This window comes from Choloepus didactylus, chromosome 18 (assembly GCF_015220235.1).
Source record: "Choloepus didactylus isolate mChoDid1 chromosome 18, mChoDid1.pri, whole genome shotgun sequence".
Taxonomy (NCBI): Eukaryota; Metazoa; Chordata; class Mammalia; order Pilosa; family Megalonychidae; genus Choloepus; species Choloepus didactylus.
In genome coordinates this window covers 76,084,742-76,107,147 of record NC_051324.1, presented here as the reverse complement: position 1 = coordinate 76,107,147, position 22,406 = coordinate 76,084,742, and the positions used below count along the sequence as shown (strand labels likewise).

Here is a 22,406-nt window from a genome sequence, read left to right as displayed (position 1 = left end):
TCGGACCCCACGAGCTGCCCCAGCCGGGTCAGCCGCTGGGACCCTCACTCCACCCTCCCACGTGAAGTGCTTGTTCCATAACCAGCCATCTCGGGGGATGCAGACGCGAGTGTGTATAGATTGGAAGCAAAAAACAATACAACTTAACCCCAGAAATCCAGTTACCAACATGCAGTCACACGGGCACACCCCAAACCAGGTGCAGGAAGTCGTGGAACACGCCGGTGGTTAGGGGGCCGCCGCGCTGCTGCAGTGAACCTCCCACCTGCACACAGCCACCCCGGCCCCCTGCACATCCCTTCACTCTCCCAGGGTGACCTAAGGCTGCCGTCCACGGGGCCACCCCCTTTCTCCTTACTGTTTGTGGACTCGCAGCAGCGTCTGTCCGTCCACCCCCAGGCTCAGGCCAGCACTACCTGCGGGGACCAGGGTGCCAGGCCCTGAGCCCAGGAGGTGTGTCCCCCATGTATTGCAAGGGGAGATCTCAGGGGGCCGGGCTGCGGGGCGCTGTCTTGGCCAGCTCAGGGCTGGGAGAGCCTGCACAGCCCCTTGCTCCCCCTCGCTGGGGGCAGCGGGGATCCCACAGAGGCCCAGCTGGCCTCGGTTCTCGGTCCTGGGCTTACCTCCTTCCCTTCTAATAACTCTGACCTGGCCAGCTCCCCCTTCTCTGCGGTGAGTGCAGTTTAGAGCTGAATGTGAGTCGGGCGCTCAGGGCGGAGGGCACAGGTCACCAGCGCCTCAGGGTCCCGACGGTCAGAGCCTGGTCCCAGGAGGACAGCTGCCACCCACCCTGCACCCTGCGGCCCTGTGGGAGTGGGGCCCCCGGCGCCTGAGCTCGGGAGTTAAAAAAACACCACCTGGAAAGCCCGACTTGTCCCAGAAGCTCCTGGTAGTTTATTCAAGTTCTAGGCACAGTCATTACCAGGCCCGTGGCAGCGGTGGGAGCCCTGCTGGGAGGCTGGGGGCCGGGGCCGGCTCGGGGGTCTGCAGCCACCCTGTCTGGGGGCCCAGGCCCAGCCCTCGCCCTCTCCAGTCACCATTTCTACCTCAATTTTCCCTGGGGCACGAGAAATGAAACCTCTGGAGGCCTTGGCTTTTCCCAGGTCACTCTTTTTTTAAACCTAAAAGATAATAGTTTGTCTCCATTCTTGTTCTTTGGGATTTTATCACAGCCTTGGGATAAAAGAAGACTTAAATTCCGGGAAATCCTTCTCTCACATTGCAACATTTCCATCCCACACATGTCAGGACAGCATCACCAGGCGAGGGACAGCACCCCAGGGTGGCGGGGGCAGCGGAGGCGGCGGAGGCGAGCAGCCACCAGTCCGGCTGTTTGCTCCGAGTCTCTCGCTGCCCCCTCGGGGCGCCCTGCCCCATCTCCTGGCCCAGGGCCAGCGGCCGGACCCCGCTCTCCTTCTACCACTTGATGTCCAGGCTGCTGGTGGGCGGCTCGGAGCTCGGGTGCACGGTGTGCAGGGCCTGCTGGGCTCGGGGCGAGTCGGCACCCTCCAGCCACTCCTGGTACAGCCTCCGCACCTGCTCGCTGGTCTCCAGGGGCCGCACGGGGATCCCTGCGTAGATGCCTTCCATCTGCTGCAGCAGGGCTCTGTCCGCCTGTCTGTCCTCGGCCTGGGCTTGGCCTTTGCCATTTAAGCATCCTGCAAGACACACAGGCCTGGGCTGAGTCATCTCTCTGCAGCGTCGTTCCAGGGAAGCCTCAGCCTTAGCAGGAGATGGCTGTGCAGCAGAATAGGCATGCAAAGGGGTCTGCCGCGAGGGGAGACCCCGGCCCCAGGCCTCCCACCCCCCAGGCCTGTCCTGCGTGCTTCTGATTTAACCCACTCCCGTTAGCCACGGAAAGGCCCCGCCTCAGACCTGGGTAAGTGGGCAGCCTCAGAACTTGGGGGCTTCATGTACACATCTGCGTTTCTAGCTTTTCTTAAAATTTCTCAAAAACAGGAGAGCTGGAAATGATCCCTAAGCAACTAACTCCCATCTGCACAAGGCCTCCTGTGCGGATCCCCACTGGGGTCGCCCAGGGTCCCCACACAAAGCTGCGTGGCCTGAGCAAGGGGTGCACCTCCAGCATACTAGCAACGTGCCCTCCTCACGTACGTGTCACGTGCCATCATGAGAACAAGACAAAACTTCACTGAAAAGACTGTGCAGCCAGCTTCCATCCTGGTTAAACCCAACCTGCCCCTTACTCCACGGTGGCTCCCACGGGGGAACACTGCTGACCTCTGACCTCAAATCCCAGAGGCGTCCTGCACCGGCCGCCGGCCCCCGCACCCTCCTGCCCCGTCACCCCTCCTCTCCCTCAGACCCCCAGGCCCACACACCTGACTCCCACACGAGAGAACCGCTGCCCTTCCCAGCCCCCAGCCTCACCCCAGGAAGCACCCCACCACCCAGCTGCCCCTCACCCCCACCCGCAGCACGGATGTCGCGCCCGTCGGACCCCCGCCCTGCGGCCCGCTGTCTGCTCACCAGGGCTGCAGCCTCCAGCCTCGCACCCACCAGGAACCTCCGGCCTGTGACCTCGAACCTCTTCTCCCTGCTGAGTCCTAACCCTAACCCCACAGGAGCTCGACTAGCTCAGACGCGCAGGCAGATCGCAGGAACCCACATGCAGCCCTCTCCATGCTCTGGGGCTGAACTGACCTCAGGGGTCCTGGGTCCCCCTTTCCTGACCCCCTACCTCTTCCACCAGTGGGCCCCCCCAGCGCTTCCCGCCCAGCCCCCCATGTCCTGCCTCTGGCCTCCTCCTGCTCCTCCCCCCGCAGCTGGGGCCTCTAAAGGCAGGAGAGAGCCACCTCCTGCCACCTGCAGACCCCTCCAGCCACATGGGTCGTCTTGCCCTTGCTGGGCACGGTTTTGGGACCCAGCCCCCTGCCCCCTGCCGGGCCTGGAGCCTGGGCCAGATGCCCCCCCTCCCCCCAGGCACCTGTCCTGGTGTGGAGTGAGATGTCTGTGTGTCTCCAGTTCCACTAAGGACAGTAGCCGACAGAGGGCAGGAGGCAGGTGCCTGGGGTCCCAGAGGATCCCCGTGAGCAGATTCTAATGCTGACGGTGTCTTTTTTGTAGCCAGCTGCCAGGCGTCAGCCAGCTCTGGCCCGGGGCCTAGTGGAAGCAGCTGTGTACCCCCCAACCCATGATCTGGGGGCACGCTGTGTCCCCGCTGCTCTCCTACTGTGCCAGCACAAGGGCAAGCGGGGCCTGTGGCTCCTCAGCTGGTCGTAGCCATTGGCCCACGGATGAGGCACCCGCAGCCACAGGACAGGCTGCCCACCCTGCCATACCTCCGGGACAGGCGAGGACCTCCACAAAGTGGTACGGGAACTTGCCCTTCTTCAGCTTCAGGATCATGTTCTGGATGTTCCGGAAGCCGTGTGCAGCAGCGAAGCGTAGCAGGACCTCCCCGTTCTTTTCCAGGGTCGCCTCCTGGAAGTCCTTGTTCCTACAAAGGAACCAGGCATTGGGGTCCACCGAGTCCCCACCCCCCACCCCAGCCTCCCCAGGATCCAGCTGAGCAGTCCGAGTCTGGAACGTCAGCAGAAGCAGAATGCGTGCACCTACACAGAGACAGGCCCTGGGCCTGACTGTGCACGCCACCAAACACAGAAAAACGCAGACAGCGTGCACACACGCACACACACGGCCAGCAGCAGGCAACCACCCTGAAGAGCGAGGCCGCCCACGCCCCCCACCTCAGGGCCCGGCAGGTGACCCCCTCGACATCCTCGCCGAACAGCTCCTTGGCTGCGTGTCTGAAGACATGAACCAGGTACCCATCCGAGCCGGCCCCGTCGTGGCGCCTGACCTCGTCCTCCTTCAGGTCTCCAAACCTCGTGAGGCAGGGGGAAGACAAGTTCCTGGTAAGGCCCCGACACGGGCAGCTCGCACGTGTCTGAGAACACGGCAGTACGTTAACTCGGACTTCCAAAGGGGACCACGACCCAGGATCCTCCAGAAACAGTCACACTTCCGGGCAAAAGCTCATTTCTATTTCAGTTTAATGATCCCTGTGAACTGTGTCTCGCACTCTGGCCTGAAGCTGCAGCTGGAGCTGCCGAGACCCTCCCCTCACTCTGGCCCCAGGTCCTGCGTTGGACTCTGAGGAGGGGCCACCATGTCTCAGCCACACTCGGAACCCAGGACCAGGGCGTGAGACGCAGCGCTGGAGAGGCCGACTGACGGCAACGCTGGAGCCTGCGCCCACGCCAGGCTGCCGGCAGCGGTGACTGCTGGGCAGGCAGGGACAGTGCTCCAGGCCCTGCCCGCACCCCCAGCTCTCAGTGGCCAGAGTGCCCCATCTGCCCGCAGCTTCCCCGGCCGTCCTCACCCGAGGGGCCCATGATCATGCCCGCAGGCGGGGGGAGGGAGTCCCTGGGGGGGAGCGGGGCAGACCCTGCACTCGAGGAAGCTGGTGCCCACTCTCTAGCTTCCTGTTTGCAACCTCAAAGGCCTGGAGCCGGTGGGGAGTTGGGACTGTGCCAGGGCTCAGACTGGCTCTGCCGGCGACAAATGCGAGGGCCCGGGAAGGAGAGGCAGTGGCGGCCAGCAGGCAGCGGGGCTGCCCACTCCCCTGCTCTTGCTGCACCTGCATCCTGGGAGGACTCAACCTGTGATGGGAGCACATCCCCTGAGAATGCACACCTCAGGTGGATGAGGCGTGGAGAGCTGAGAGCACCTTGGGGAGCCGCCTCCTGGCCGGGCCAGACAAAGTGGTGTCTACGGTGCCCAGGTGGTGGGGGCTCAGGTAGGGGCTCCAGCCAGGGCAGGCCACTTAACCTCAACAGACCTCCACTCCATCTTCCAGAAAAGGGCACAGCACAGCCCCACGTCCCCAAACTGCTGGGAGGAGGCCACCCCCAGCCCAGCGCCTGGTCTCTAGGTGGGGCTCAGGGATGGCAGTCGCCATCAGACGCTGAGGCTCCACTGTCACGGGAGCCCGGCAGGGGTGTTCCCTGACCTCAAGCCCAGAGAGGGAGAGCGTCACCCTCACAGGCCTGACCCCAGCATGGGCCGCAGCCACATGAGCTCCCCTCCTTCCTGGGATGGTTGGGTGGGGCTGAAAGATGCAGCCACTCACTCAGCACCGGTGTTCTGCCCACAAGACGGCCAGGGACACAACTGCGCCAGGCAATGCAGTGAGGGGCCCTTGGGTGCAGAGGGACCCCGGGCTGGGACGGCCCTACCCACGGATGACCTGCTGCAAAGGCCACTTACAGGGTGTCCACAGAGGCTTCCGTCACTGGGAGGTCGCTCTGGTCCATCATCTGCGCAATCTCACCTGCAGACACACGAGGTGCACATGCTGCAGCAGGTCGGCAGGGCCCCGGCTGCAAAGCACAGCGCCTGTGCGCGAGCTCCGCCCCCAGCGAGACCATCCCCACCACAGTGAAGCCCACGCAGGGGCAGGGGCAGCATCCCCATGAGGCCTCCCCCGGCTGCAGGAGCCACCTTGAGAGCAGAGCAACGCCAAGGCAAGGCGGGGAGGAGTCTGGCCTCCCCCTGCCCTGGAGCCCCGCGTTCCTGCTTCCCTCTGGGGGGACTCCCGTCTCACAACCTCGAGTGGACGAGGTGACCACAGGACCCAGCAGCGCTGACGGAGGCTGTGGCGGAGACATGGGTGTTCAGCAGCGAGGCCCACAGAAGGTGAGGACCACGTTCCGTGAGCCCTTTACATGGGATCTCAGGGAAAACCCTTGATGGCAAAAGGGAGTCTCCAAACAACTGCTGCAAATCAAGTGTGGGTGAGATCACGGCACAGGTCTGTGAAAACCCAGGGAAATCCACCCCAGCTCCGCGCTGGGGAGAAGCAGCACGTGCTGCTGGAGAAAGCCCACCTGCCACTGTGCACCCCGGCGGGAGCCCAGGGTCTCAGGCGGCTCTGCCCTGACCCCTCTGCCCTCGTCCCCCGCCTCTCCTGTGGGGTCCGCCCGGGAGTCCAGGTCGGAGCACGAGGCCTCAGCTGGAACCTCCACCTCTCGGGACCCCAAGGACCCGTTCCCAGAGCCGGCTCAAGGCCCCCAGGTTCTAATGAACGTGATGCCATAGTTAGATCCCTGCCACCCCGAGGGATCCGTTCCATCCCAAATGCACACAGCACCCGTGGCCTAAGGCCGGACACCCTCACACACCGTGTTAACTGCCGGGGCAGACACTTTTCCCTACTGCTTTGAAGGAGAACCCTGACTTGGGTTCACAAGTTCAGATCTGGCTTGTAGAGGAAACTTTCATAGTCGCAGGCGACTGTCCCTACATGTGACGGCGACCCTGAGAGGCTGCAATCTGAGGCCACAGGACGAGAGGCCTGGCGATCCTCTCACTAAAGAAGCTGCCCCGCCCGGCCGGAGGTCGTGGGGGACCCAGCTGTCAGGAGGGAGAGGGAACGGCGTCCGGAGGCTGTGGCCAGTTCACGGCCCGTGACTGGGGGCGACGGGGTGGGGTGGGGGCCGGGCCGACGGGAGGGAGCCCCTGGCCGCCTCACCTGACGTCAGCACGCAGTCGACCGCCGGCGAGCCCTGCAGGGCCGGGTAAGGGTCCTCTCGCAGCGCCTCCAGCTTCCTGTCATGGCAGGGGGCCACGACGACGTGCACGATTTTGCCTGGAGGCAGGTTCTGTGGGGAGGGAGGACAGCAATGCGGAGGCGCCCACCTCAGGTCCGAGTCCGAAACCCCCGCTCTGCTGTGCCGGGCCCCCGAGGCAGCTTGCCCACAGCTGGGCTGGCCCCCAGTGGCCCCCAAGGAACCCGGGAGGGCCCAGCACCTGAGGTGGCTCCCTGGGCCTCCTCCCCCCAACCCTCACGGCACAAGGCGGTCCCGAAGGGCCAGCGCCAGCGTCCCCACTGAGGCGCGTGGTGGTGGTGCCCAGCTGCAGGGTCGCAGGCTCCCCCAGCACCTCTCCGAAGTGCTCCTTCCCCAGCTGCCATCCTGCAGCTGCTCTTCTGAGACCCCTCCGCTGTCTCCCCCTGGTTGTCGCATGACCCTCACGGGCTGCCCAGAGGGGCAGGGGCCCCAACAACAAGCTGTCAGCATAGAGGGGCCCACCCAGGATGGCGGCCAGGGCAGCCAGGGCTGAGGCGGGAGGTGGGAGCCACAGCTGGGGCTCTGCCCACAACGGCGGGGAGGGCTCAGCCTCCAGCAACGCCCTGAGGGCTGTGAGGGGCATCAGGTGGGGACGGGCTGGGAAGCGGCCATGGCCTGGAACAGCCTGCAGCCAGGCACCCTTGCTCTGGGCAGAGGTGGAGGCTGGACACAGGCAACTGGGCTGGGGACAGGACACTGCCTGGCACACGGGGGAGCCCCCCCTCTGCCCAGTGCCCTCCCGACCCCCTCCACTGCCCCACATGCCCGCCTGGGGGCAGCATCAGGTTTACCTGCTGCCTGGCAAAGTAATCCTTCACCAAGGAGCCCATGATCTGCTGGGGCGACTTGGCGGTGCATAGGTGTGGGGTGATGGGGTCACCCAGAACCCTCTCAGCATACTGGACCCAACCTTGGGAGACAGGAAGGCTGTCACATGAGAAGGCAGAAGGGGGCACCCTCTCTGCTCCCAGGTTCCCGACGCCACTGGGTCATGCTAGAACCCCGAGAATCTGTCACCCCAAATCTCCTCAACCGTGCGGGCTGAGGGCAGTGGGACTCCAGGTGCTTCAGCTGGGGGGTAGGAGGGTGCCGAGGAGCGAGGGGGCCCCTGGGCAGGGGGCGTCCTGGGTGAGGCCGCACCAGCTCTGTCACCCAACTAGGGACAGCAAACGGCACCTGCACTCATGTGTGAGCCCCAACATCTCACGCTGGGGGCGCTGCTGCTCACCCCAGGAGGCGTCAGGGAGGCCCCAGCACCCAGAGGAGCTGCCACACGTGCACGCGCTCCCATGCACCTCACTCTCACGTGTGCATGTTCTCACACTCACACTCAGGCTCCCACGCGGGGCATCCTAGGCGAGTGGACTCGGAGCATTTTCACAGCCCCACCGACCCGACATGTGCACTGAGCAGGTCACGGGGGGCAGGAAGCCTGGCAAACACTGCTACCGCCGCCGCCCCCTTCCCCTGCCACAGCCGCCTCCCTGCACCTGCCTTCAGCCTCTGAGAGGCTGCGAGGGAAGGTCCCCCAGAGGGGAGAAGGAACGTGGCCTCGGCCCTGAGACACGGCAACCCTGTTTCTATGATCTGCATCTCAAACCACAGGTGTCACCTGTCCAGGTGCCCACAGGTGCCAGGAAAAACTGCAGTGACCCCAGAGGCCACCAACAGGGCCCTGCTGGGGAGGACATCCCTCACCCACATCCTCTCGCTCAGCTCAAACCACTTGCCTTGTGCTCATGGTACTTCGTATTAAAAATTTTAAAAAGCCATTAGGGAAATGCAAATCAAAACACGAGATACCATCTCACACCTACTAGGATGGGCACAACAGAGAGGGAAAGTGAGGACGGAGAGCAACTGGAACTCAGCGCATTGCTGGTGGAATGGAACGTGGCATGGCCGCCGGCAATCCCAATCCTGGGCACAGACCCGAGTAACAGACACCCAGACACCAGTGTTCAAGGCAGCATTACCCATGAGGGCCCGAGAGTGCAGGCTGCCCAGTGCCCACCCAGAGGACTGCCATTCAGCCAGAGAAAGAACGAAGGGTGAGACAGGCTGCGGTACGGGAGAGCTGCAGAAACTGTGTGGAGTGAAACACGCCAGACACACAGGGACAAAAGTGTACAATGTCCCTTACGAGAGATGACAAAAAACAGCAAATTCACTACTTAGAGGTAACTGGAGGGATGGAGGGAGGTGAAAAGGGGAGGTGTTTGTTGTAAAAACTTTTTAAAAAATAAACAAAACAGAAGAGAAGAGCCAGGCCAACCTGGGTCCCATGGGCAGGCCCTCTCCCTGCCATGGGAGCTGCCCACACACAGCGGCGGCCCTGGGAAACCTACGCGCAGGAGGCAGAGGGGAGCCCGGAAGGCGCTCAGATTCCCGCGGTCTGGATGGTTCAGCCCCCACTGGGGAATTTCTACGACATCAAGAAGGCTCAAAAAAAAAAGAGAGAAAGAAACAGAAGAAAACGCAACCTAAAAAACTTAAGAAAATAAAAAAGCATCTGACAGACCCAGGGCTGCCTCCTGGTACCACCGGTGTCCACACCCAGGCCGTGTGAGCGAGGGGAGCTGCTCCCCCGGGCTTGGGGCACCCTCACCCCCCAAGCACACCAGGACAGACGGACCGGCCTTGCCGTGGGGGCCACCTTTGGAGTTACCGCGGAGCCCTGCTGGGGGAGGGGTTGCGGCCCGGCCAGCTGCATGCGGGGGCCGGGCAGGCCCGGGTGTGAGGGGCCAGGAGGCCCAGGCTGTCCTGCCTCCGACCGTGGAGCTGTCTCCGTACCCCCTTCTCAGAGCAACGCCTCCGACGGCACAAGAGGGACATCGAGTGGTGGGCAGGAGGCTGCGTCTCGCTAGCCTGACCGCACAGGTGGACAGTCAGCTGGAGGTGCTTGTCTGAAGAGACGGCTTCCCGTAATTCTTGCCTCCTGGAGTGACGAAATCCACTCTCTTGGCTGGATTCTCAAGGAAGCCAAGCAGTGTGCCAGGCAGCGACTGGGGAACGAGGTGCCCTTTGTCCCGAGGAAGCAGCTCGCGGCACTGGGGTCCCGCTTGCCTCTTCCCGCCCTCGCCCCGCAGCCCTGGGCATGGAGGCTCTTGTCTCAGCGGCTGTGGGAGCCCCGGGTCAGGAAGCCCGTCTCAGGGAGCCCGCACATGGTACCCAAGGCCCCTGGTGCCAGGGGGACGTGAAGTCATCCAATCAGGGTTTTGTGCTGATTTACTTAAACTGTCCCAGGAAATGCTGCTCTATAGGAAAGGGTTAGTTTTGAACCAGGTCTTGCCCATCTCCTTGTAGGTGGCACAAACCTGACTGAACAGTTACAGCTTTGACGTGCTTGTGTAAAAAGAGTTCCAGGAGGAAAATGCATCATTATCTGGGAAGAACTTTCTAGAAGCTCCAAACCCACAGGGAAACAGCCCTGAGCAGCTAAATGAGACATGAAATACAGCAAACGTCAAGCTAAGATGGGCAGAAACAGGTCCTGCCGGCACCAAGGAGGGTCGGGGGTCTGCAGGCCAGCACGTGTGCTGCCAGGGGAGGGGGCTCTCCGCCTCGGCTCTGTGGTTCCACCACAGGTTTGCAGATCTTGCTCTAGACCGCCCCGAGCAGGGCCAAAGACCCAGCTGGCCTGGGGTCCTGCTTCCTCCTGCTCCAGGACATGGGTGTCGTTCGAGGTCCTCTCATACTGCTTGCTTTTTGGGCTGGAGGGTAAACTGAGGCCCTGCACAGGAGAAGAGGGCAGTTCCCGGCGCCAGATCCCATGGGTGGGCGTTACCTTGCCAGCAACACCTCTGCACGACACTTGGAGAGCCCAGGTGGCCCAGCCCTCGCGGGTGCTGACGCTATAGCACCTACAGAACTCCTGGAAGGACGCAGGGGCTCGAACTGGACACAGAGTCGAGTGGCTCCCGCCTGGACCTCTGCTGCCGTGGGGTTGTGGCGGTATAGTTCCGCAGCGGGGCACCGAGAGCCCCCGGGACGGACGGCTGCCTCGCACCGCACGGTTTCATAAACGCAGAAGGGACTTCCGAGTTCTATGAACCAAGATGCCGACAGTCTGCTTTTCAATTATAAGTCTTATGATTGGAGGCTGACATACAACATACAGAAAAAGTTGAAGCTATGGTAGTGGAGGGATGAACTCAGAACACAAACGTGAACAAAACCAAGAATCACACAGCTGGCGATGACTGCTGCTCCCCGCGGCCTGACGCCTTCAGAAGCCGTTTCCGAGCGGGTGCCATCTACCACACAGCAGCTCCCTCCGCTTCCTTCACACAACGCCTTTACGGGTTTTCACAAACCAAATTTCCCATTGTTCCAGGATAAAAAACCTCTGATAAATCTTTTCTATATTCACCAAACTCTTTATACTAAAACTAATTAAAAACTTTGGTTTAAAAAGTGTTGCCAGAGGGGATGTAAATATGAATGTCAAGATTTTGTGGTCTGTAACTGTAACTCAGCTGGGCAAAGGATCCATGAGTTTTTCACGTTGTCATCTGTAATTATCTGGATGCCTGAGATATGCCATAACTTTCAAAAGAAAATAATATATAAATAATATGTCTCAGAAAGCTCAGAAACACGGGTAACGAAAATAAGAGACTAAACGCAGCCATTGCCTCACCTCACAATCCCCACAGTTAAAAGGCTGGTTGACAGGAAACCGTGCATGGAGCCCCACTGAGGGGGCCGCGGCCCTGGCCCCCAGCCCCCAGCTCACCAGGACAGGCGGAGGTCAGCATGGGCAAGGCCCGCCCCTCCTCACGGTGCTGGCGGTAGCGACGCACGAACTCCCTCTGGCTCTCCAGGATGCTGAAGTCCGCAGCTATGGTCATGTCGAACACGTAGTGCACCCCTGCAGCAAAGAGGGGAGCAACGGACAGCGTCACGGGCCACGAGAGGGGACCACTCCCAAGCACGAGTCTACGTTAAGAACAGACGCTGCGGGCCTCTCTGCTGAGCCATTTAACTCATCTCGGCTCTCCTCTCTGCTGGTGATTACTCAGCCGTGGACTGTGCGCCTCACGTTTGCTTTCCACAAGCTGCACACGACACAAAGCAGCTTCCTGGTCCTCCACTGCCCAGACTGGGCGATGGGGAAAGGGGCTCGGGGCTGGTTCTGCAGACTCAAAGTCTGCCCCCGAGACACTTATTAAGTCTCGTTTTATTGTTTTCACTTATCCCCAGTATATTTAAGTGTTAAAAAAAGTCACCGTGAAACAGAAACTCTTATCCCACCAGGAGCGTGAGTCGCCCGTTTCTGACCCGGCGCACTGACCGGCCAGGCCGCGGGGATGCTCGGCGGCCAAACAGCAGGTGAGCCAACGGCGGAGGGGGTTCCCAGGAGCAGAAACTGCAGGCGCGTTTCTACTGCTACCGGAGGCATCCCTCCCAGCGCCCACGTTTGCGCTCCAGCCTCTTCTTCACAAGAAGGGACACGGCCCCTCCCTCAGGGCTCCGCTTCCCAGAGCATCCTGAAGCGGGTGCCATCACCCCAGGTGCTGCTCCATCAAACAGGTGCTGGGGGGGACGGAGGAGGTGCACAGGCTGCCAGCAGGGAAGGGCCGCCCTGCTGCCCTCACGCCGTCCCAGGCCCCCAGCACGATGAAATACGTCTGCGCCGGGTGAGGGTAACAGAATCCCAGCTTCGTGGCCCTGAGCCAAGGCCCTTTCACCATCCATGAGGCTCTCTTATCTCCCCTTTCTCTTGGACCGAGATCTTTGGAGATAAAAAAGGCAATTATAAACTAAGCTATAAATTCATGAGACAATGAAAGCCAACTCACCAAGACTTTTGAGGAAGCCACAGAGTCTTCTGGATGCGTCAGTCACGCCAAGGCTGAATCTAGCAGCGAAGTACGGCAGCGACTGAGGACACACAGACACGGCCAGCACTCTGTGCTTGGAGGTGTCACATTTCTAGAGGAGACAGAGGTCGCAAAGTCACACGCGGCAGTGGCGCAGGAGAAATGTAATGCTCTAGGAAGAGACTAACGAAACAAACGCTGGCAGGCCCAAGTGAGGAAAATGGAGAAATGAAATAGCAAAGTGAAAAATGAGACCTAACTACAGATCCAAGAAACTTTTAGGCTTTGAAAACAATATTGTATCAATAACTATGAATATCAGGAGAAAATGGATACTTTTAAAGGAAAAATATAAATTACCAACATTGAACTGACCCAGTAGCTATTCAGAAGTAACTGTGTATACGATAATTGGAACAGGGCCCAGCAGGCTGCCCCCTGCAAGGCCTCCCACCCAGTGGGCAAGCTGGAGGGAGCGGGAGATCGCCACCCAGGCAGACCGTTCTAAGTCAGCTCGTGTAACCAAACAAAGCACAAGGCGCGAGGCGCAAGGCCAGCCACACCGAGACCAGCACTAGACAAGTCCGCCCCAGGATAGCGAACGGCCAGTCCCGCACAGAGCTAAGACGGCTCCGCAGCAAGGGAAGCACGGGTGAGACCCATGGCACCGGCGGTGGAGGGTTCCCTCGGCACGGGCCGGCAGGTCCGGAGCCCTCAGCAGACCTCGAGAGGAGGAGCCCTTCTGCAGCGACTTCCCTGCCCCGGGCCACCCGGTGACGGGCATGGCTGGGTCGGGGGAGCCCACCCTGCAGCCAGGGACGCACAGGCCTGAGCTCACGCGGGACAATGCGATGCAGCCGAGGCTTCCCAGGCTTCTGGGAAGGAAGCAACACCACAGGACACCTGCGGTGAAAACCCACATCCCAGCTGGCAGGGCGAGGCCTGGGGAGCCGACCCGGAGGCTGACAGTACCCCAATGTAAGCTGGAGCCAGGCACGAGGGGAAAAGCGGCAAATGCTAATGGGTGGGAGCGCAGAGGTGACGGCCCACCATCCCTGGCATGAGTCGAGTCAGCCGACTTGCCACCTTCACACCTAGGAACCAGACAGCGGGCTTTGCCCAAAGTCACCCCACCTGGGGGTTTCGGGGCTCACTTCCTCTTCCTTCACATCTCACTCAGGTATCGCTGCCGAGGCCCTCCTGCCCCCTCCATCCCCTCCTGCTGTGCCCTGTCCTCGAGTACTTTCCATTACGTTCCATGTCCGGGCTCACCGCTTCCACCGAGAGGCTCTGACGGAGGCTGTCCTGCCCGCCCTCCACCACAGGACCCGGTCGTCCACGGATGCTGAGCCACACCAGCCACATGCAGCCTGAGGGAGGGCGGCAGGCCTCTCTCTCTGGGGACTGGGGACTGGGGCCACGGGATGCCTGGACGAGGCCCTGCAGGTGTCTGTTCTGGGGGTGAGAGAGGGGCCCTGTGCTGGAGGGGGCATCTGAAGGCCACTGCAGAGGCTGGTCACCTCCATCCCACTGAGGAAGGTTCCACAAACAGCCACAGTGGGCTCACTCCCTCGCCAGTAAAAGGTTGAGAAGACACAAGACTAAACTGATTTGGGCCTGCAGGAAGTGGGGAGATGCTTCTTTGGGGCTTCTGGAAAGAAAAGCAAGTATTTCTCCCACACAGCTGACAACCACGGATGCCCAGGCAGCTGCTGTGGCCCTGAGAACAAAGCTGAGGGCGGCAAGCAGAGCGACGGACACCACTGCTGAGCCACCAGTCGGGAGTCTGCTGCACTGCCAGGCTTCCACTCCGTGAAACGACCCTTTCCTCTCGCTCAGGCCCATTTCTGGAGCTGAAATTCTGACTGCATTTCTAGCAAACATCCTAATTAATAACAAAACTTTAAAAGCATTTCCACTAAAGTCAGAAACAAGACATTAGTACCTCTTAGCACTGGTGTGATTCAAGATTGACTTAGAGGTTCTAACCAATATAACAAGAAATAAGAGGTGTAAAGTCTAGAAAAGAAAAAAATTATTATTTGCAGCGAACAAACCTAGAAAACCTAAGATAATCTGATAAACTATTCAAATACTGAGAAAGTTTACAAAATAGATACAGAATAAAGTCTAATATATAACAATAATAACAAATCCCAATCACATTAAGTACTAAGGGATAACCCAGCACACATATTTCTAGGGAAAATTATAAAATGTTGCTGAAGGTCATGGCAGAAGGCCTGAATAACTGGAGAGACACACCATGTTCATGATGGGAAGACTCAACAGGGTAAAACATAAATTCTCCCCAATTGCTCTACGAGTCGATGCAGTCCCAGTCAGAATTCCGTAATTCACACAGACTATTGTTAAGAACCAAGAAAATGTTGAAAAATACCAAAGAGATGAATGGGCCCTACCAGATATTAGGGCATATTATAAAACTAATATAAAATATCAACAGGCAGCATTGGCATAGGAAGAGAAAAATTGATTAACAGAAGAAAAGAGAGCTGAGAAATAAAGTCACATTTTTGGGAATTTGCTATATAACAGAGGTGGCATTTTAGACTAATGGAGAAAGAACAGAAGATGTTGGGACAGTTGGCTTTTTCCACATGGAAAAAATTAGATTCTAACCTTGCACCACACTAAAATATAAATTGTAGATTGTTCAAGAACAAAACTTTAAAATTATTGAGATATAACATATTTATATCTTAGAGTAAGTAAGGCTTTCTTAAACAAAATGCAAAGTAGAAGCCAGGAAGGAAAAGATTGAACTCACAAAGACGGAGATCTCTGCATGAGGAGACAAGCAGCAGCGGGGAGAGACTCCCGGGCACCTGTGCGGCGAGGGCGGCTCCGGGCGGGGAGCCTCATGCCCAGGACGGCCCAGCAGAGCACGGCCAGCGCCCAGGTCCCTGAAGGCGTCACAAAGCCACCACATCACCCCCGGGAGAGCTCACCTTCGGACTTCTCTACACGGGAGAAAAGCCCTCTAACATGCCAGACGCCTGGAGTGAGCGTATTGTTACTGGCTGATGAATGCAATTTCCCACTAATATAGAATATCAACAGGCTGCAGAAGATGAAATGCAAACAGCCAACAAACACAGAAGAGCACTAATCCAATCACTCACCAATAATCAGGAAAAAGCAAATATACCAACTACGAGAGAGAATTTTCTACAAATCAGACTGGAAAAAAATGGCGAACTTGGCAGTACCTAGAGGCCAGGCTGCTGCAAACGGGCATTCTCGAATATGGCTTGCGGGATTATAGAGAGACCAGTTGCATTTAAAGGCATTTTGGCAAAAACTGCTGACACTTAAAATTAATGGCCTCTCCCAGTCTGGTCCCAAGAACTAGCGGAGACCAAGCTGTGTCATAATCGAGCCCCATTTACTCAATGCGCTAAAACGTCTAAAGCCGCGCAGTGCCACGGGAGGGATGGGGTGACCGGTGGGACACTGCACAGTGAGCAAGGCCGACAGTGTCCAGGCACACCGCCCAGGGCTATGAGGGCACCTCCTGGCCAGTCCACCCTGACCAGCACAGGCAGAAACCCGCAGACCTGGGGCACCGTGGCACACGCTGAGAGGAGGAGGCGCATGGCCCCCCGAAAGGCCCAGACGTGTGTCCCAGCGGGAGGGTGGGCACTGGGAAGGCCACTGGGCCATCCACTATGCTGGACACTCCCATCAAGGCCGTATCTCCCAAGGGCCCTGCTTCGCTTTAGTACACACGATGTGACACGACAGCATGGCTTAGTGTGTCATCCTCGCAGCTGCATGGCCGCTGAGGACAGATGGGCTCCCACCCACCTGGCATGGGGCCGCTCAGGTGAGCTCCTGCCCTCCAGGGACTCAGTGGCCACAGCAGGAGCAGGCTGACGTGAAGTAAATGAAGTGAGAGACAGGTCCACAGTGTGAGGACAGAATTGAGAGGCAGGAGGGCGGTCAGCAGTGTGGGGGGCTGGGGTTAGAGCAGTAAGTGGAAAGGAGGCAGTGGGCACCTGGGACGCTCACCACCTGCCCAGAACCCCAGGAAAGCAAGGGTGCAGGGTGCAAGCGGAGCCTGCTCATGACCTCCACCCCGACACCCTCTCGGCCCAGGCCCAGCTCCAGGGGACGGCTAGAGGGTCACCCACAAAAGAGTGTCCTCCGGGGACTCCAGCAGAGATGCTCAAGTAGGGGGGCCGCTGCGCACGCACACAGTTTCCAAGTCCTTTTTAATGCTTCCCTCTCAATCATGGACAGCTAAGAATCACAAGCTATTGGGAGATCCTCTAATATGTAAGCAAAACAAGCAGACAGAAAAATGGAACTTGGAAACAGTACAGGGAACAGAAGAAAACTTCAAAGACACTATATTCACTAACCTCAGAAAGACACACTGCATCTGCTAAACAAGAATAGGATGCTATAAAAAAGGAACATTTAGAGGAGAAAGAGGAACTCTTGAAACATTCAAGCAGAAATAAAATCTCAACAGAAGAAGAAAAGAAAGAACAGAGGGAAGAGAACGCCAGGTTTGGGTGAAGGCGGTCACCCACAGGTGCACCAGCCGGGCTCCACGTGGCTGAGGGGAGAGGACCAGGCTGCCGGGGGGGAGCTGCCTTCCCATACGCATTCTGCACTGTTTACCACGTGCATGTGCGACTTTGATAAAATAAAAGTAAAATCAGCAAAAGAACTAGTCTAGAAGGTATAATACCCTTTAAAAGGAGTTCTAGAAAAGGAAAATAGAAAACAATGAGGAAGAAACCATCAAAGAAATACATGAAAATTTCCCAGAGGAAAGGACATGAGTTTCCACCCCAGAAGGGCCCAGTGAGTAAAAAGACGCAGAGGCACCGTTATGACGTTTCAAATCACCACAGACCAAGAGGTGATCCCAGGACCTTTTGGACCAAAAAGAACAGACCACATATAAAAACAGGAAACAGGATCACATAAGACCAGAAGACACGGTCTTTCCTGAAGGAAAATGACGGACAACCATCAAATTAAAGACATTACCAGAGAGATAAAGCCTCAAAAAATTTATCTCCCGTACTCCCTCTTTCTCAGGAAGACATGGAGGATGCGCTTCCAAAACAAAGGTATCAGCCAAGAAAGAGAACGGCAAAGGACCCAGGAAACTGGGGGATCAGTGTAGGAGATGCCAAAAGAATTTCTGGGATTTGAGCAAAGGAAAATAGCCTCTGGCAGTGACTCTTCTAGTTGGGCAAGGAACCCCAGGAACCCCAGGAGGGCTGTCCCCAAGAAGTAAAATGAAAAGGAGTAAATGAGACAAATCAAATGGGTGAAATGGGATTAAATTCTCTGTCAAGTCTGCAGAACCATTTGACTTTTTGCACTGTGTGCATGTAATACTTTGGAAAAAATAATAATTTAGTAAAAGTATAGAGCACTCAAAAGATACTCAGGATGCTCTTACAGGCTTTTTGTTTGCGTTTTTAAAAACGAAGGATTGGGTCTGTGGTTCAGAAGACTGCAGGGGACAGTCACTGGAGGTGCAGGAAAGCTGGGACTTGAAGCAGCCCTGACAGAGGGGCTCCCTGAAAGCCAGAGGGCCAAGCTGGCGCCAGCTGGGCCTCACAGGGTCACTCCCGCCACTGGCAAGGAGCATGAATCTGCACCAGGGATCCCGCTCCTCATCGGAAGGGCTTGGGGCGGTGACGTCCCACACACACCAGGGCTGGGATGCCCCGGGCCCAGCAGGGGCCTGGCTGTGGGCAGCAGTGCCCTGGTGCCTACCTTGTTAAGGTTCAGAACACGGAAGAAGTCCTTTGCGCTCTGCTGGGCCACCCGGACGCCCTCCTCCGGGGTCAGGCAGCTCCCACGGGCCAGGCAGTCACTCAGGAAGATTCTGGCATCAGCCAACTTATGGAATTCTCCTTTCTACAAAACAAGGACAATTTTTTTGGCCCAATTCTTCAACCAAAGCTTTTACAACTTGCTTCCTTAGGAAGATCACCAGTATAAGCACAATGAACAGAACGGGAACCCCCGAGACTACCAGGGGCCGGGTCTGGTGCCCATGCTTTGGGGACAGCCTCTGCCTGCAGGCAGCTCACGGTCGGGCTGAGGGCACAGGACCCGGCCCAGTCCTGATGCCGGGGACAGTAAGTGCCGGTCAGTCAAGGGTCGACTGACCCAACCAGCCCTCTTCCTCCTCCTCCCTGGGTTCCTTCCTCTCTCTGCTCGTGACTCAGTTCCCTCGCGGCCACTCCCAGTAGCCCTGGATGGCCTGCCCTGACCTCTGGTCCCTCCTCCATCCCTGCACACCCTGGTGAGCTTATCTAGTCCCCGCCCCCCCACCAAGGACACCCGCAGCCCTGGTCTCTCCCCTGGACACGCAATAAAATCCTCAAACTCTCCGAGACTGAACTGTGCCCTTCCCCGTGCCCCTGCCCCGTCTCAGTAAAGAGCGACTCCATTCAGCTGGAGGCCGAGACCCCTGGTTCCCTCACACCCCACAGGCAGCGCTCCTGACTGGCACCCGCTCCCGCTCCCGCACCTGCAGCCTCTCTCCACCCAGCAGCCAGCGCAGCCGTCTCCTGGGACACAAACCAAGCCTCTGCCCAGCCTGGAACCACCGGCAGCGCCCCATCTCACGGAGGCCCTCACCCACGTCGTTCCCTGTGGGCCTCACCTCCAGCCGCTGTGGCCCCTGCGGGAAGCACCCCGGAGCGCCCCAGGCCTGGCCTCGCTTCCTGGCGGTTTCCCGTCACATGGCTCCCTCACTCACCCCCTGCCCCCCCACGTTGTTGTCCCGCAGCGACCACACTGATGTTTATCCATTTTCTGGCTCTCCTTGGTGGGGCACAGGTGCCACGAGGGCAGGACTTTGTCTCCTTCCCCTCTTCCCCAGCACCTCCAACAGCCCTGCACCCAGAAGACACCACGCAAACGGCTGCAGGTGGACGCATGGCTGTCCTGAGGCCCACAGAGGTCACCCCACAAGCGAAGGCAGCCCCCAGTGGCAGTCCGTGCACGTCTCTCACAAGCACAATTTTCTCAGAGCCCCTGTGTGTGGCCTTGGGGCAGGCCTGTCCTTCCAGGGCATCCTATCCTACCCGCTGCCCCGCTCCTCCCCACGCAGCTCCCAGCCCGGCCACCGTGGGCTCTGGGTGTGCCGCAGGTCTGTGTGAGGCCCAAGGATGCGCACTTCCAAAAAGCTTCCTGCCAACGCTGCTGGTGCAAGAGTCTAGAGCATGTGGCGTGGCACACAGATGGTGCTTAATAAACGTTTGCTGAGCTGGACTGAGTAACTGTCTTCTCCCAGGGCCAGGACCACCCACAGAGGGCCTGAGCCTAGACGACCCACACCGAGCCAGCAGCACCCCTCTCCTGACCCTGCTGTCCGGCTCACTGTGCGTACCCAGCCTTCCTTCTGGAAGTGTCCGTGGTTCGGGTCTGGTTCCCTTCCCAGCCCCTACATTCCATCCTCTTTCTCCTCCCGTTTCCTGAGCATGTGCACCCTGCAGACACACAGCCCTCTCCCCTCAGACCCGGCCCACCATCCTCACCACCCCAGGGCAGGCGCCTACCCCCCATCTCCATCTCCTTGGTGCCCCCGTTCCCAGGCCCACGCCACCTTCCTGCAGGGGGTGCACTGTCCGTGGACCCAGCCGGTCCACCTGGACTCGCTGCCCTCTGCCCGGGCTCTTGGAGCTGCTGCCTCCCCAGCCAGCCCTGGAACACCTCTCAGCCATCAACCTGGCCAATGGGGGCGGATGCCCTTCCCCCAGGCCACTCAGTCACCCCGGCCTCGTGCCGTGTGTGCCCACACCCCCCACGCCCTATCCCTGCAAGGCCCACTCCTTGGCTGCTCTCGCCCTAACAGTGTCCCCACTTGCTGAGCTGACAAGGCACCGGCTGACGTTATCTCAACCCCACCACAGCCCTAGGGAGGAAGTAACCCAACTCCTCAAGCAGCCGATAAGGAAGCCAGGCCTCTGGCTCAGGTATCCGTCTGGACGACACAGCAAGGGGGGCCAGGCGCTCCCCCTCTCTTCTTCCTCACTGGAGGTGGTCACGTCCCCACTACCCTCCAAGCCCCAGGTTCCCACAGCGGGGTGCAGTGCTGGTGTTCACAGGCTGCAGAGTAAACTTCATATGGGGACCGCTTGGCCTTACCAGATCTGTTACTTGCTTCTCTCCTGTTGCCAATTCTCTAAGGGAAGACATGAACTCCACCTCTCCCCATGGCATCTTTCCCCACGTGAACTGCTCGTGCTGAGCAAGAAATGAGACCATGTGTGGGGGGTACTTTGTTTGGTGCCCAGGAGAGTACGTACCCAGTAAACACAAACCATCACTACCAGCTCAGGGGGACTGAATGAAGTGCACCAACCGAATCAGAGAAGAAACTGTTAGGAAAATAAACTTATTTAGAGAACCGTGAAATTTGAATTATTCTAGAAATTACCGTTCCAAACCCCTATTTTACAAGATGGTACTTCCCATTAAAAAATAAGTAAATTCAAAGTTTAAATATTATATCGCTACTTCTAATAAATGACTATAGATGACGTGTTTCTTTGTTCCCTATGCAGTTTCTTTTGGCTTGGGGTGTTTTGGGGAGACACTTTCCCTAACAGCCTCATCCTGAGAGCACTGCTTCGCTGACTGACGTCCTGCACAAGCCTTGCCCAGGCAAAGCTACTTCTTCAGCCTCTGCAGTTTTCACTTCCATCTTTCTAGGAGCAAGGACATGTGAGACGGCGCGAGCCGCCTTCGGCGCAGTTTACTCCAGGCTGGTATAAAACCGTAAAATATACTTGCCTCTCCGTTCTCACCGGCTGAGCTCAGGGCATCCACTGACGTGCTTTCTTCATCATCGGTTTTTGTTTTTTTGCTACATTCCTTAAAAAAGCAGGGAAAACATTAAAGAACAGTTTTTCATCTCACTATATCCATTAAAACCATCTAGATAACCTTTGACCAATCAAGCTCATGTTTAGAAGTTTTTTACAGAAATAAAAGCACCTTACTTAATGACACAGACATATATTTATACATTGGCAACGTCTGCAGCAGCTAAAATCTGGAAGTAACGTGGCCTTCCGTCAATAGGGGAATTGGCGCCTGAATACCTGGACACACCTAGTACAAAGAAGGAACTAGATCTACTTGCAATGCTCCGAAAAGCTGTCTCCCATATAGTGCTGAGTGAAGAAAAGAACAACCTACAGCGTGTTACGATTCAATTTTCTGCAAAAACAAACAACATCCGTCTGCGCGCCTTGTTGGTCACCGATGCTGTGGCCGCTGAGAAACCAGCGTGGCCGCCGTCAACCCCGCATCGGCTACCATGGCTACCGCGGCGCGCCGGGGGGCCGCCCAGCGCTCCCCTCCCGCCCCTCGGCGAGCAGTCAAGTTTTCAAAAGCGTGAAGCCCGTGCAGCACGGTTTCCATCTTCGTGGCCAAGGTTCAGCTCGGGAACGGTTCGGTAGCTCGGGTATCTCGGGCGCACAGCGAAGGCCGACCCGGCTCCCTCGGGACCGGGTGTCAGCCACAGACTCCCCGGGCTGTCGCGGGCGCGGCGCGCTCCACACCCCGCGGCCGGCGACCCCGAGGCACCGACCCGGCGTGGCTCAGGCGGCCTCCGCGCGGGAACCCGGCGGGCGACCCCAGGGCGCCGCCGCTCCCCTTCCTCCCCCGGCCGGCAGCGGCAGCCCGGGCCGCCCGCCCCCGGCCGACCCCTCAGACCCGGACGGACCCCCGGCCGCGGCCTCACCTTGCTGCGTGCACTGCTCGCACCTCATCTGGAGCGCGGCGGGCGGGCCCGGGGCGCGCGTCGCGGGGCGCGTGGTCGCGGGGCCGGAGAGGGGCGCGCAGACTCGGGTCCCCGCCGCCCGCCCGCCCGCAGCCCTTTGTGGGGGTCGCCCCGGCGCGGCCCCGCCCCACACCGCCCGGTCAGGACCAATGAACGCGAGGGGCGGGGCGGGGCCGCCCGCAGAGCCAACCG

General features: G+C 58.7%; 1 protein-coding gene across 2 annotated transcripts; it reads right to left on the bottom strand.

The window, feature by feature from the left end:
- Positions 1–871: 871 nt before the first annotated feature.
- On the bottom strand, positions 872–22,257 carry NARF (nuclear prelamin A recognition factor). 2 transcript variants are annotated; one of them, XM_037810699.1, is made up of 12 exons: positions 22,176–22,257; positions 21,221–21,301; positions 20,734–20,805; positions 18,188–18,331; positions 12,398–12,530; positions 11,332–11,466; positions 7,385–7,503; positions 6,497–6,626; positions 5,233–5,296; positions 3,711–3,848; positions 3,303–3,460; positions 872–1,658 (listed from the first exon to the last, which is right to left on the bottom strand). In XM_037810699.1, the coding sequence occupies exons 3-12, from the start codon at positions 20,749–20,751 to the stop codon at positions 1,417–1,419; spliced, it is 1,281 nt and encodes a 426-aa protein (XP_037666627.1). In that variant the 5' UTR covers positions 20,752–20,805; positions 21,221–21,301; positions 22,176–22,257; the 3' UTR covers positions 872–1,416. The 2 variants fall into 2 exon arrangements, with proteins under 2 accessions (XP_037666627.1, XP_037666628.1); XM_037810700.1 differs by having other exon boundaries at positions 3,348–3,460.
- Positions 22,258–22,406: the final 149 nt, after the last annotated feature.